At 44.8% G+C, this 12,336-nt stretch overlaps 1 protein-coding gene across 4 annotated transcripts in view; it reads right to left on the minus strand.

Moving 5' to 3' along the window:
- The window catches only part of Gas7 (growth arrest specific 7), a 197,099-nt gene that overhangs the window by 37,125 nt on the left and 147,638 nt on the right, over nt 1-12,336 (minus strand). For 3 of the 4 annotated variants that reach the window (XM_090349529.1, XM_090349531.1, XM_090349530.1), the window contains exons 3-4: nt 12,082-12,162; nt 3,671-3,756 (exon numbers count right to left, since the gene is read on the minus strand). In XM_090349529.1, coding sequence (XP_090205655.1) covers nt 3,671-3,756; nt 12,082-12,162 — 167 coding nt within the window. The remainder of the gene's footprint in view (nt 1-3,670; nt 3,757-12,081; nt 12,163-12,336) is intronic. The other variant, XM_090349532.1, reaches the window with a different exon arrangement.

Here is a 12,336-nt window from a genome sequence, read left to right on the forward strand (position 1 = left end):
CACAGACAAAATAAATTTAAAAAATTCTAGTTTTGGGGCTGGGAGTTTGGCCTAGTGGTAGAATGCTTGCCTAGCAAGCACCAAGACCCGGGTTCGATTCCTCAGTACCACATATACAGAAAAAAGTCGGAAGCGGTGCTGAGGCTCAAGTGGTAGAGCTCTAATCTTGAGAAAGTCCAAGGACAGTGCTCAGGCCCTGAGCTCAAGCCCAGGACTGGCAAAAAAAAAATAATAAAATAAGAATTCTAGTTTACAGTTCTGGGAATCAAGCAGCATGTGTATATTTGCCCTCCACTGATAGTATTTTATTTTATTGCTTTTATGAGATTTCAATTTTCAAGAAAAAATATCCTCAAGAAAATAATATTATCCAAGTGGACTACTGCATAGGCAATCAGTGTCTCCAGAGCCGGCCTTCCTCAAAGCCCTAGTAACAGTGCAACCCTTCCAGCTTTTTAATTTTATTTTAAGAAATTGTGTCTGTCTTCTGTAAAAAGCAAAATGTGTTCATTTGAGAAAATCTGCAGAAAAAAGGAAATAAAAATTATTCATGGTCTTTGACCAAGGTTTTGCAACCTTGGTGTGATTCATATTTCCAGGCAGGGTGTCTCTGCTGCAGGAAGCTGTCCTGTTTATTGTGAGATACTTAGCAACATTCCTGGTGTCTAGTCACTAAATTCCAGTTAAGCCCTCCCTACTTGTAGGATCAGAATATCTTTAGATATCCCTAAATGTCCTCTGATGGAGAACTGGGGTCACAGACATAGGTAATACCTCCATAAATGTCACTGGGCGCCAGTGGCTCATGCCTATAACCTTAGCTACTCAGGAGGCTGAGATCTGAGAATCGTGGCTTGAAGTCAGCCCAGACAAGGAAAGTCTACGAGATTCTTATCTCCAATTCACCACCTACAAGCTGGAAGTGGAGTTATGGCTCAAGTGGTAGAGCACCAGCCTTGGAAAGAAAAAGCTAAGGAAAGACACTGGGCCTTGAGTTCAAGCCATACATATCTGGCTTATTTTTCTCCCAGTCATTTTTTTCTTCACACATAAGCTATCTGCAGATTCTGTTTTGCTTTTCCTGGTCAATATTAAACTATGAGCATTTCTCCAAATCATTAAATTTTCTCCTAAAGAATGACTTTCTTTGTGGGAGACAGGGTCGAGGATTTAGCTATGTGGAAGAGCACTTACCTAACAAATACAAGGCCCTGACTTCAGTCTTCAGCTCCTAAAAAAAAAAAAAGGCTGGGTGCAGTGGCTCACTCCTGTAATCATAGCTACTCAGGTGGCTGAGATTTGAGGATCAAGGTTCAAAGCCAGCCTGGGCACTAAAGACTGTGGGATTCTTATCTCAAATTAATCACTAGAAAACCAGAAGTGGCACTGTGGCTCCAGGAATAGGGTGGCAGCCTTTGAGCTGAAGAGCTCAGGGACAGTGCCCAGGATCAGAGTTCAAGCCCCATAGCTGACAAAAAGAAAGAAAGAAAGAAAAATAAAGAAACAAAGAAAAAAACTGCTAAAATTTTTTTATGGCCATATAATGCCATTGTCTGGCTGGACGCAGTCCCTGAACATAGTACCCAAACAGATGCTAAAAAAGACCTTCTTGTATCAAAGGTACTATTGAGCCAGTTAATAAGGCTTGTCTACATTTTCTTTTCTTTTCTTTTTTTTTGTTCTGGGACTTGAGATCAGGGCCTGAGCATTGTCTTTAAGCTTTCTCTAGGCTAGAGCTCTACCACTTGAGCCACAGCACCATTTATGGCTTTTTCTGTGCATATGGTACTGAGGAACTGAACCCAGGGCTTTGTGCATGCTAGGCAAGCACTCTTCCACTAGACCAAATTCATGGTCTTCATTTTAAAAAAGTGGAGATCAGGATCATGCTTCATCAGGGAAGGAAGAATGAATGAGCACCTTGTTTCCAGCATTCCTCTTCATGATGCTCAGGGAAGCCATGTGGTTTGTTGTGGTTAACCCCTAGCAGAAGACACATCCAAAACTGGTCTCCTCAAGTCAGATGACCAATGAGCTGACATTCCAACAGATCAACAGAAGCTGTGCTTAAAGAGGTTCTTTAGGACTCCACAAAAAGGTGAGCATACTGAGCCAGGTCTGACTCAGGATGGGTTACATGAGTAGGGAACTAGGAGATCAGTCATATCCCTGTGTGTTGACTGAGCCTAGATCCTCATTACTCAGGCTTGATCCCTGGCAGTCTTGAAACAAACACTCCGTGTGAGCTTCCTGGATCAGACTCTAATAAGAGGCCCAACACAAGTCCTAGTAACGCTCATATCTAAATTCCTTGCCAGACTTGACTGACCTGAACCTGAGTATTGACTCAGCCTCTTAAGAGGATAACTTAGTAAACACGTAAAACCCAACACTCGAATTGAAGCTGAATGTCACACTTTAGTTGAGGCTCTAACAGAATATAGGGTCCTTTGCTGACTGGGACACAAAAGCCACTACATAAACAGCTATTATGCACATCAATATCACTGGTGTTATCATTAATTATCATTGTCACCAATTATCATTAGCATCGTCATTTTGATTTCAGGAAAAGCCTGTGGTGGGATGTGATGGTTTCATTAAGAAATTCTTCTTGAGCTGGGCATGGTGGTAGATGCCTGCACAATACCAGCTGTTTGTGAGTCTTAAGTAAGAGGATGGCTGTCCAGGCTAGCAATGAGTGAGATGTGAGACCTTATTTAAAAACAACAAAAGTAGAAAGGGCCAGAGGTGTGGCTCAATTACCTTGTTACACAGGGTGCTTGTGTAACAAGGGCAAATCTGAGTTCAAACCTCAATACCATCAAGACGGGAAGTATCCTTTTGATCATCTGTGAGGACAGTAAGCAAGAATAGTCTTCAGTTTCACTTAATGTAATCTGAGAACCGGAGGATGTGGCATCCCAGCATGGAATGTAATCTGGCCTGAGCCATCTTGGGAACTTGCCGGAATCACTTTACTGGTCTGTGCCTCTACAGTCTCGTGCACAATCCTGGAGGGACACTCACCTTGTGCCCTGGCACAAGTGTCACCCAGGATGAAGAATGAGCCAGAACATCTTCCCAGATATTTCTGTCTGATGGCTATACCTATGCAGGCTAAGCACTGAGATGACCAAGTTGAATCAAGTTCCATTCCTGGCTGGATGCTGGTGGCTCACATCTGTAATCCTAGCTATTCAGGCTGAGATCTAGGATTGTGGTTGAAAGTGGGAAAGCCTGTGTGACTCATCACTTATTTATTATCAAAATCCAGAAATGGAGCCCTAGCCTTGTAACTATGCTCCAGTCTCCAGGCCCTGAATTCAAGCCCCAGGACTGGCAAAAAAAAAAAAAGTATCATTCTGGGGAAAACTTGGGGATGGGCAGGAAGGGGAAAGAAAAGAGCAGAGGCCCACCTCACTCCCATCCTGAGTGGTGGAAATCTAGACTCTCCAGTCAGCCCATCTCATTCAGCCCTTCTTCCAAACCACCTTCGATTTCCAGAAAACTAACTGCAGTCCTCCAATTGTCTACTCACTCATCGTCTACTTAGGGACAGACCTGGGTTAAACCCTCTGGCTCCCCAGTGTACCCATCCTTAACAAGCCTTTCCTGGGCCTACATTCACAGCTGCCCTACCCTTGCCTCCCCTAACGGGACCCCTTACCTGGGATTCACCGGTGGGTTTTCGGAGACTCATGTGGGCAGTCTCTGGAGGGTGCGCTGGGGTCCCTGATGCGTGGTATCCATTCACTGCGGGGACAGAGACATGGCTCAGATGCTGAGTGGGCCCAGAAAGACCTCCTTGACTTCCGCCGCCGGAGTCCGTTCTCCCACCTCCTCCCTGGCTGTGGGGAGGTCTTGCGTGTCTGCCATCATCTCTTGCAGGAATGCTCAGTGGCAGCAGTGTTAGAAATGAGTTGGGGGTATCTTTCTCTCTAAGGCCTAGCACTCAGAGTACTAAACTCTTGGGAGACCGAGTTTCTCCTCAGGAATGCTCGGCAGAAGCTGAAGTTGTTGGCATCCAGTGGTTCAAACCCAGAGCACTATGGGGTAGCTATCAGACGGAGCACCCATTTTCCAAAATATTTGGGATCCAGTTTGTTTCAGATTTCAAGCTAGGAGCTTCTGGCTCATGTCTGTAATCCCAAGTCCTCATGAGGCTGACATCTAAGTATCATGGTTCCAAGCCAGCCCTGGACAGACAAATCCACGCGACTCCAATTAAACCACCCAAAAGCTAGACGTGGAGGTGTAGCTCATGTGGTGGAGCATAAACTTTGAGCAAAAAAAAAAAAGCCAAGTGAGAGCTAAAGGTCCTGAGTTCAAGCACATTACAAAAATGTCCTGGCACATTATAAAAAATGTTTTCAGACTTCAGAGACTTAGGATTTGTAAAATATTAGTGAAGACTTGGCATAAGTTGTGTATTTTTAATCCAAATATCTCAAATCCAAAGTTTTCTGAAAGTCATGTGAGTGCTCAAAGGTTTTGGATTTTCCCTGTATGAAACAGTAAAGAGCTCTGGGTTTACTGGTTATGTTAAAATCTGGTTCTGCTAACTAATAACTGGTGATCATACACACAGATTCCTGAAGCCCAGTTTTCCTGAAAGTAAAAATAAAATGGAGTTCAACTAGGGAATATGTACCCTTTGGAGAACTCACTCACACCCCAACTATCTGTAGATAAACTCTCTCATCTACTGGCAGGGGAGACCCTTTGTGTAGCATCTCCTGCTCTCTGCAGCATCAACTCTCCCATCATGGTCACTTTAAGCCCCCAGTGGTTCCTCCCCTCCTCCTCTTTCTTCTTTTTTCCCCTCTTCTTCTTTTGTGCTACTGGGGTTTGAGCTCAGGGCCTGGGCATTGGTCCCTTTAACTTTTCCCCTTCAAGGATAGTGCTCTACCACTTGACCCTCTCTTCTGCTTCTGGTGTTTTGTTGGTTCATTTAAGATGGAAGTCTCATGGTCTTTCCTGCTCTGGCTGTAGCTAGGATTACAGGTGTAAGTCACCAGCACCTGGTTGTGAATGCTTCTGGTATCATGACGTCATCCTGGGACCTGTGCCTGGCTCTTGTCCAGTATAAGGTTCCACAAGATTAGGGCAACATTTCCCTTCAGCTTCTGTACCTGAAGAATGGGGGTAATTCTTCTTACTCTTCATACCTGCTTTGTTGCAGGGACAATCTAATGAGGTGATAATTACAAAAGGGGCCTGTGTTATAAGATACTTCACTAGAAATGGGAAGGACAGGAAGAGGAGGCTGCTGTTTTGTTCTCTGTGGTCCTCAGGCTTGTGGAGTTTCTGGAGGATGGGAGAGCAAGCGTGGAGGAATTCCAGAGGCTGACCCAGTGCATGGAAATAGAGGAAGACAGACACATTGATGTCCACCTTCCAGTTCTTTTTCAGAAAGCTCTGCCGCAGGAAGCAGAGGAGGAAGTGCCTAAACAACAATAACCACATACTAAGCATCCCTCATTCAAAAGTCTGAAATCCAAAATGTTCCAAAATTGGAAACTTTTGAATTGCTTCATGATGTCACTAGTAGAAAAAAGATACATCAAATATATCACACATAACTAAAATGGGTGAAGTTTAAAGGCAATCATGCAAAACCTCCGTACTTTGCTTTTGGTCTAGGACTGGTTGATAGACAAGCATGAGGATGAGCAAGATATGAGTAACAATTCAATTGATTTATTTTTGTGCCAGTATTGGGGTTTAAACTCAGGCCTGGGCTTTTTGTGCTCAAGGCTAATGCTCTAATATGCTCAAAGTTAATGATACAACTGCACTTCTAGCTTTTTTTTTTCTTTTCTCTTTTCTTTTTTCTGGTTAATGAGGAGATAAGAGTCTCTTAGACTTTCCTTCCCGGGCTGCCTTTGAACAATGATCCTCAGATCTCAGCCTCCTGAGTAGTTAGGATTAGAGCTGTGAGCCAAAGGAATCCAGCTGAATAATTCAGTTTAAAAGATGTCTTAAATGTTCTGTCCTATGCATGAAGATGACATCATTAGCCATGAGATTAATGATGAACGAATAAACAAATTCATAAGGTTCCCAATTTCCAGCCCCAAATACTTGGAAAGTTAAGAAATAATGTCAGGTCAAAAGAGAGTTTAATACTATTATTGGACAGTATTTAGAAAGTAAGAAGAAATATTAACTAGTATAAACAGGTTAAAGCCTGATTATACTGGAAGCAGAATCTACAGCCTTAATTATATCCTATTACCAAACCCAGAAGAATAGAAATACATGGATTCAAATAAGATTTCAGCAAAAGGTATTAAGAAAAAAACAAATAAAAACAGAAGAAAGCAAAACCAATAGAAATTAATTAATTAAGCAATTAATAGTGTGGGGGGAGAACCACAATAGAGAAAGGAGATGAACCAGCCTAAGTTAAGAGTAACTACAAATGGTCAGAATTAAGAATTAGGGGGAAAAATACATTGCACGATAAATACAGTAGAGTTATTTTATTAAATTCACTAACATTTTGCTTCTAATTCTGTACTATAAAAAGCCAAACCTTCCAAGACAATCAAATCATCAAAACAGTTTTAAGGAACACAAGAATTGCTCCCCCCCCAAAGAGTAAAACCTGAAAAGTTACCTCCCTGCCAAAGGCCCTGGATCCAGTTTGGCATGATGGGTAATCTGTTCAAATTCTCAAGAAAGGAACACTCAGAAACTGTCTCCCCAGCATAGAAACCTGTGGCAAGTTTCCCAGTCAATACACAAAGTCAACATTACCCTGAGCCTAAAAACCAAACAAAGACACCACAGAAAGGAAAAGAAAACATACAAATGCAGCCTGATGATGAAAAGTGAAATGAGCTGTTTTTACCTGAACAGGAATGGTCTTTATCTCTGGTGATGCTGAATCCCTGTAAAGCAAGATTGCTCTCCAGCACCTTGTGGGCAATGGCTGTGTTCCTGACCCTTATTTCTTCCTTCCCAGGCCCTCAAAGTACACCCTCAGTAGGCTGCTTTCTGCTGCTGCCCTGGCCCCGCTGGGCTCACAGCCCAATGCACTAAAAGCAGCCAGGACCCATCTCATGCACGGGCATTCTGCCCCTAATCTAGTCTCTTGTTCTCTCTTCAGTTCTGGTCTGTCAGCTGTTGGCTAATTACTACTCATGTCAAAACAATTACTGGGAAAGAAAGACGAGTTTTCCATTCAACCATTTCTCCCTACACAGCAACTCTCCTCTGACACTTGGTCTTGGGCTCCCGGGCACATTCAGAAACTGTATCAGTGGAGATAGAGACAGCTATGGCCCACAAGATCCCAGGATTCTTTCCAATAGGCATTTCCTGTACTCTGGGCTCCTGGTTCGCCAGGCATCAGCTGCAAAGTAAAAGAATCCCAGAATGGGGTGGCCTTGGGCTTCTAGAATCAGGGGAAGAAAAGTTGCTCAAGGACGGCTTATATGTACAATTCAAGTTGGGAACAGAAGAAATAAAGTAAAATGCTCGACTCAATGTATGAATGTGGCGGGAGTTGGGGGGTGGTGTTAAGCTTTAAATAGGGAAACAAAATATTATCTGGTAACTTTAATGACTCAGCAGGCATACGGGCATACAGACACACAGACACTGCTGTATGGGCAGCCAGATAGGGCTTAGGAGATAGACAGGAAGAGGAGGAGACAGATACCTAGGGAGGAAGGAGGAGAAGGGGATGGAAGCCAGGGAGGTATATGAAAACAGGGAGAAGGAACAGAAAAGCTATCCAGAGACCAGCACCAAAGATCCGGCAACTTCTGACAGAATTCTTCCTCCCTAGAGCTCTGTCTCCCCTTTACTCTGTCTACCTTTACTCTGGTCTCCCTGCAACAGAAAGTCCCATCTTCTGCACTCCACTTTCCAGATTCCTATTCCCTCAAGAATACAGACCCACCCTTTCTCCTCTTTAGCCATCTAAAGCTACTATCCATCCACCTGCCATTCACAAACCAACCCCAGACACTTTTCCTTCCATCTACACAGCCCCACATCTATGTATCCAAACAACCACATATCTACCTACCCATCCATTCTCCTAGCCTCTAAAAATCCATCCATCCATCCATCCATCCATCCAGTTATCTATCCATCCAATGATTCCCATGTGTCCTTCCTTTTTCATCCATTTACCCACTTATCCATCCATCCATCCATCCATCCATCCATCCATCCATCCATCTTTCCTCTCCTTCCTTTTTTCCTTCCTTCCTCCCTTTTCCCCTTCTTTCATCCTTCCCTCCCTTCCTCCCTACCCATTCTATATTAAATGAGGTAGAACGCATTGTTTCCTCAGCTGCATTATTAAGCACGCTAGTTATGCAGTGGTTATTATAAATAAGCATTGAAGGAAAGGTGAGGGTTGTGTGATACAGAGAGCTTGGGGCCAATGGCCCCATCATTCACATTTGTGTATTTTCAGTAGGTTGTGAAATATGTCCACTGGTAGAAAGAATCCCCCAAGGCCACAGTGTACATCATTCCACATGTGTATGGACACAGATGGGTGTGGGGCAGGAAGCAAGGACTGTCAGAACTCACATTGGGAAACACAGCTGTGGCTGCAAGCATATGGGGTTTGAAATCAAGGAAACTAGAGCTAGTTCTGAACTCAGAATGCCAATAGTACAGCGGGCAGAGTGCTTCCTCTTTCCAGCTTACCGTACCTGGTAAGACTTGTACTCAGCTTCTCCAGAGGATTTGGAGTCTATATGGGCTATCCAGGGATATTCTGCTACAGAAATTTCTATCCAGACTCCTGATTCTCACTATCTGCCTGGCTGTTTAAGAAGTACACTCTGACTAAGACATGAGAAAGGGTATCAATGTATGTGAAGTAATGCACCTTCTATCTGGTGAATATAATATAACCCTTCTATTAATTACAATAAAAATATATGAAAAAAACACAAAAAACAAACAAACAAACAAAAAAGAAGTAAACTCTGCTCCCAAAGACAGAATTCATAGTATACTTTTCACCTGTGGTTGTGAAACAGGGCTGAAAACAGGGCCTCTTTTTCAGGAGTGCCAAAGGTTCAACCAGTCTCTGGAGCTTGGGTTCCTAAAGGAATGCTTGGAATTCTCTTAGAAGGCAGAGGCAGGAGGATCCCAACTTTGAGTTCAGCCTGGGCTACTTGGTGAGACTGTCTCAACCAACCGACCAAACAAAAGAAAACCCAAACCTAAAAGGACCACTCATGCCTCCTTCCAGTAGGGGGTGTTGGGGTCTCCCTTGAAGTCAACAAGAAAGGTCTGTTTTAGGAGTGTGGGAGCCACTGTGGGCCTGGCCGGTCTTTCAGTCTATAAGGAGGGGCAGTCCCCACTGTGGTCCTGAGGAGCAGGCTTTCTGAATCAGTGAAGAAGGGGTGGGTGAGGTGAGGGCATGAGTTCACAGCCTCTTTCTCATGAGCCTCTGTGTAGGGGAGACCCAGCCACCTCCTTGTGCATTCCTGGCTGGTTCCTTATCCTCCCACAGAGAAGCAGGGACTCCCTGATTTTGGTTGTCTCTCCCCTTTAAATTGGGTCCCTGAAAGCTCAAGTATAATGCCTGGCTGGGCTCAATTCTTAGGGCAGAACCCAGCCAGCTCTGAAGCCTAGTTTCCCAAAACACCCTTTTTAAACCCCTAGTGGGGCACCTCCAATAAATAGCAGGTTTTCTCTATCATTACTTCAATGTCCATTCTTAGCCCAGAGGCTCAGAAAACCCCTCCCTGCATCTGCTCTGTTGGACACAGTACTCACTAGCCACAAGTGGCTAAGTACACAGAAACAAATCAGATTTAAATAAAACTCAAATGTGATATGACTTCCAGGATTGGATCAGAGATCAGAAAAAAGGCCCTCATGGGGAAAATATGAGATGAGAATAAAAACATTGAATTAGTAGGATGATGTTAATTTTGACAAATCAATGATGGTGCCAATAGGATGTCAACAGGAGAAATTGATGAGGAGTGCTGAGAATGCAGGTGGCTCATACCTGGAACCCTAGTTCAGCTACTCAGGACACTGAGATCTGAGTATCACGGTTCAAAGCTAGCTTAGACAGGAAAGTCCATGAGTCTAATATTGTCAACTAGCCACCCAAAACCTGGAAGTAGAGCTGTGGCCCAAATTATATGCACTGACTTGGGTATAAAAGCTCAAGGGCATTGCCTAGGCCCTAAGTTGAAGCCCCAGGATCAGTGTGTGTGCGTGTGTGTGTGTGTGTGTGTGTGTGTGTGTGTGTGTGTGTGCGTGCGTGCGTGTGTGTGTGTGCATACAGCTGCTTTTGCTGACACTGACCCCTTACATGGGCTTGAGAATTAAATAAAAGCAGGATGAAAGTTCAACATTCCATCTTCTATTTTGTATCTGTTCCCTTTGCTCTGCTGTGCCATTCTCTCTTTTTTTTTATAGCCATCTTGGAATCTAGAAACGATTTACTATCTTCCAGGCACCAATGACTTGTTTATCCTGACTTGGTTGCTCCCCTGAAGTGATCAAAAGCCATAACCACTTCCCCTTAACTAGTCTGCTCCTAACCAGCCCTAGGACTGTTCATTCATACCTACTGCCTTGGCTCTCCGTTTTTGCCTTTTAAGCTTATAGCTCATGTCTGTACTCTGAAGATGGACTGAGGATGGAATGAGGACTGTCTTTCTGTGGCTGCCTATGACACGTAATGAACCTCTCTCTGCCCTTCCTTTACCTTGTCTCTCTATTTGGCATAGAGTAGGAAATGGCCAGATCCACAGGAAACCCCAGGCTTCCTTCCACTGCTAAGATAGCCAAGGGCAACATGGCAACTTACTTCTCACAAAGATAGCATATGTCCACTGAAGCACCTGTTTTCCCCCTTTCTGGTCACTACCCGCTCTCTCCAGCGCTTGCCTGTGGCTTACTTGGTTTGGCAGCTCTGCCCCTATCAACTCCAGTCTTTTATCTCCTGTCATTCTCCAGTTTGTCCAACCTCCCCCTCCAGACCCACAGATCTACTTTCTGTTTAAATCTTCTAATGTTATTCCTGTCTCAGGGTCTTTGCAATAGTGGGTCCCTGGCCTAGAACTCATTTCTATTTCCCCATCTATCTTGTAATGGTCCTTAAAGTAACTGAGATGTCACTTCCTCTCCAAGGCCTTCTCTGACCTCCCAGCCACACAGACCCCTTGAGGAGTCCACTAAACTAAGAAAGACCCAATCATTGTGCTCAAGGAGCTCCCTGTAGAGTGAGGGAGATTAGTAGCCAATAGGGAGAAGAACCCTGAGCAAAGTGAAGCAGCATGATCCTGTGCTCTACAGGAAGCAGGTGAGGTTTTGTTTTTCTTTTTTTTTGCCAGTCCTGGGGCTTGAACTCAGGTCCTGAGCACTGTCCTTGGGCTTTCTCTCAAGGCTAGAGCTCTACCACATGAGTCACAGCACCACTTCTGGCCTTTTCTATATATGTGGTGCTGAGGATTCGAACCCAGGTCTTTGTGCATGCTAGGCAAGCACTCTACCACCAGGCCAAACTCCTGACCCCTGAGGGGAGGGTTTTAAATGGATATCAGGGAAGGCTCCAGGGAGAAGGTGACATTTTCAAAGACCTATACCATGATACATCCACAACAGATCTCAAGAGGGCTGGGTCCCACAGCCTTCTTCCTGGCACATCAGCGCTATCTGTCCTCTAAAGAATCTCAGACGAACCTCTAACAAGAATGTCTACCTGGAAGGCCTCCTGTGCTGACCATTCAGACAGAGAATTCACATCCTTGACAAGAATTCTAGAAACGTCTGTGTGCCCTGTACAACTCCATCCTCTTTTAGGCTCTGATCCTCAGTGCCTGCAGGAGCCCCATGGAGCCACTCCACCCCTATATCAGGGAGGACCTGAGCTATGGCACCTTACCCCTGATGTCCCCTCACCACAAGCCCCCAAGTGTGTGAGAGCAGAAGACTGTCAGTCATCTCAGTTGGAGACAAGCTGCTAGGCAGCCAGCTTCAGGGACCTCATCCAGCCGGAACCCTCCCGTGCTGGTCTTCCCGATAAAGGTGGCATAGAACCATCCTGGGTGCCCGAGGTTGGTGAGCGCATGGTACCTGTTGCAGGCAGAGAGCTCCTGTGAGGGCCAGGGCTGGCTGAAATCCCAGGAGAAGTGCTGGGGCGTTCCCAGGTGGTCTCTGGTCAAAGAAAAAGCAAAACCACAGTGAGAATTCCACAGTGTGAAACCTGAGTGTCCCAGAACCCACTGGGACCCACAGTCTACCTTCCTTACCTCAGCCACACAGGACCCAGCTCCTGCCCACATTCAGCCCCTGGCCAGCCTCCAAGACAATACAGCTTCTCTTTGCAGG

Source organism: Megascapheus bottae, chromosome 17 (assembly GCF_031878675.1).
Source record: "Megascapheus bottae isolate mThoBot1 chromosome 17, mThoBot2.hap1, whole genome shotgun sequence".
In the NCBI taxonomy this organism is placed as follows: Eukaryota; Metazoa; Chordata; class Mammalia; order Rodentia; family Geomyidae; genus Megascapheus; species Megascapheus bottae.